Source organism: Trypanosoma equiperdum (genome assembly GCF_001457755.1).
Source record: "Trypanosoma equiperdum strain OVI genome assembly, contig: ctg_1082, whole genome shotgun sequence".
NCBI classification, from domain to species: domain Eukaryota; phylum Euglenozoa; class Kinetoplastea; order Trypanosomatida; family Trypanosomatidae; genus Trypanosoma; species Trypanosoma equiperdum.
In genome coordinates this window covers 3132-4296 of record NW_027123041.1, presented here as the reverse complement: position 1 = coordinate 4296, position 1165 = coordinate 3132, and the positions used below count along the sequence as shown (strand labels likewise).

General features: G+C 31.6%; 1 pseudogene across 1 annotated transcript in view; it reads left to right on the top strand.

Moving 5' to 3' along the window:
• The first annotated feature begins 922 nt into the window (after positions 1-922).
• Positions 923-1165, top strand: part of TEOVI_000855400:pseudogene — a 453-nt pseudogene continuing 210 nt past the window's right edge. The window contains exon 1 of the mRNA in view: positions 923-1165. Within this exon, the coding sequence occupies positions 923-1165 (243 nt within the window).

Sequence of the window (1165 nt, the reverse complement as noted above, 5' to 3'; positions counted from 1 at the left end):
GTTGTGAGTGTGTATATACCAATATTATAATACTTGTACTAGTGAAGAGTAAATACACGTGAAAAATGAAAGCACAAAAACAACAAAAAGAGTTTTGTGGAGGTAAGTATGTAGATAGAACAGTGAGTGAGTGGGAGATTTGAATATACGCAATTTCGTAAAGAAGTGTTAAAATATATTACACACTATGACAAAGATGAAATTTGTGAAGGCAATGAGTCGATTATGCAAGAATAGTGGATTTCATTTAACATTGTAAATAAGAAAAAATTGAAGAAGCAGTAGCCTTTTACTGAAGTGAAAGTAGATAGCAACAATGAAAATCCTATAGATCCGTATATGAAGTTTTATTTGAATTTTATAAAGGAAAAAGGTCATCAATAATACTCCTTTATTTCTTTATTTATATTTTTAAAATTTCATATATTTAATGCAGAGCAATTTACATAAGAATCAATAGTGATTCACAGTTGATGGAGCGTATAAGGCAGGTGAGGCAGTGGAAAAACTGCTGCAGGGACAAAGTTTCCTGTGCTTGAACAGAAGCTGGTAAAAAGCATCCATGTTTCGAAGGATTTTAAGATAAAGTCTCCCATACGTACAAAGCAAAAAAGTTATATTTTTACTGTACTGCGATGTACCAGCAACATTTTAGTGATAAATATAACAGATTAGAAACCATAAGGTTTGACCTCTTGAAGCATCAAAATAAATATTGTATTTGAAAGAATTACAAGATTGGATTGAGTCAGGAATAGATATAGAGGTATTAAGGCTGGAGTCAAACGTATAATATCGTCGAAAAATACAATTGAGCTTGTTATGAAATTTTATATTCCATAGTATTAAGTGTTTTATATAATTTTATAAGATTTTTGTAGTGTTAGTATGGTAAGAGTACGTTATTAAGTATACAGGAAGTATCTATGCAACAGTAGTGTCTTTAGTTTTTATTGCTATGGGGATTAATCTATTTGTTTCACTATACAGCTTGGTTGGTGAGGGTGACTCTATTCCGCTTGAAATCGTTGAGAATGAGTATATGAGGTTTGTTTTGCAAGATGTGAAGAGGATTTGGAAAACGGAAGATTATCCGGTTGTGGCTGGAATTCCATCAATGGATAATGATAAAAGGTTTAGGAGAAGGAATCTTCAGAGAGAAAAT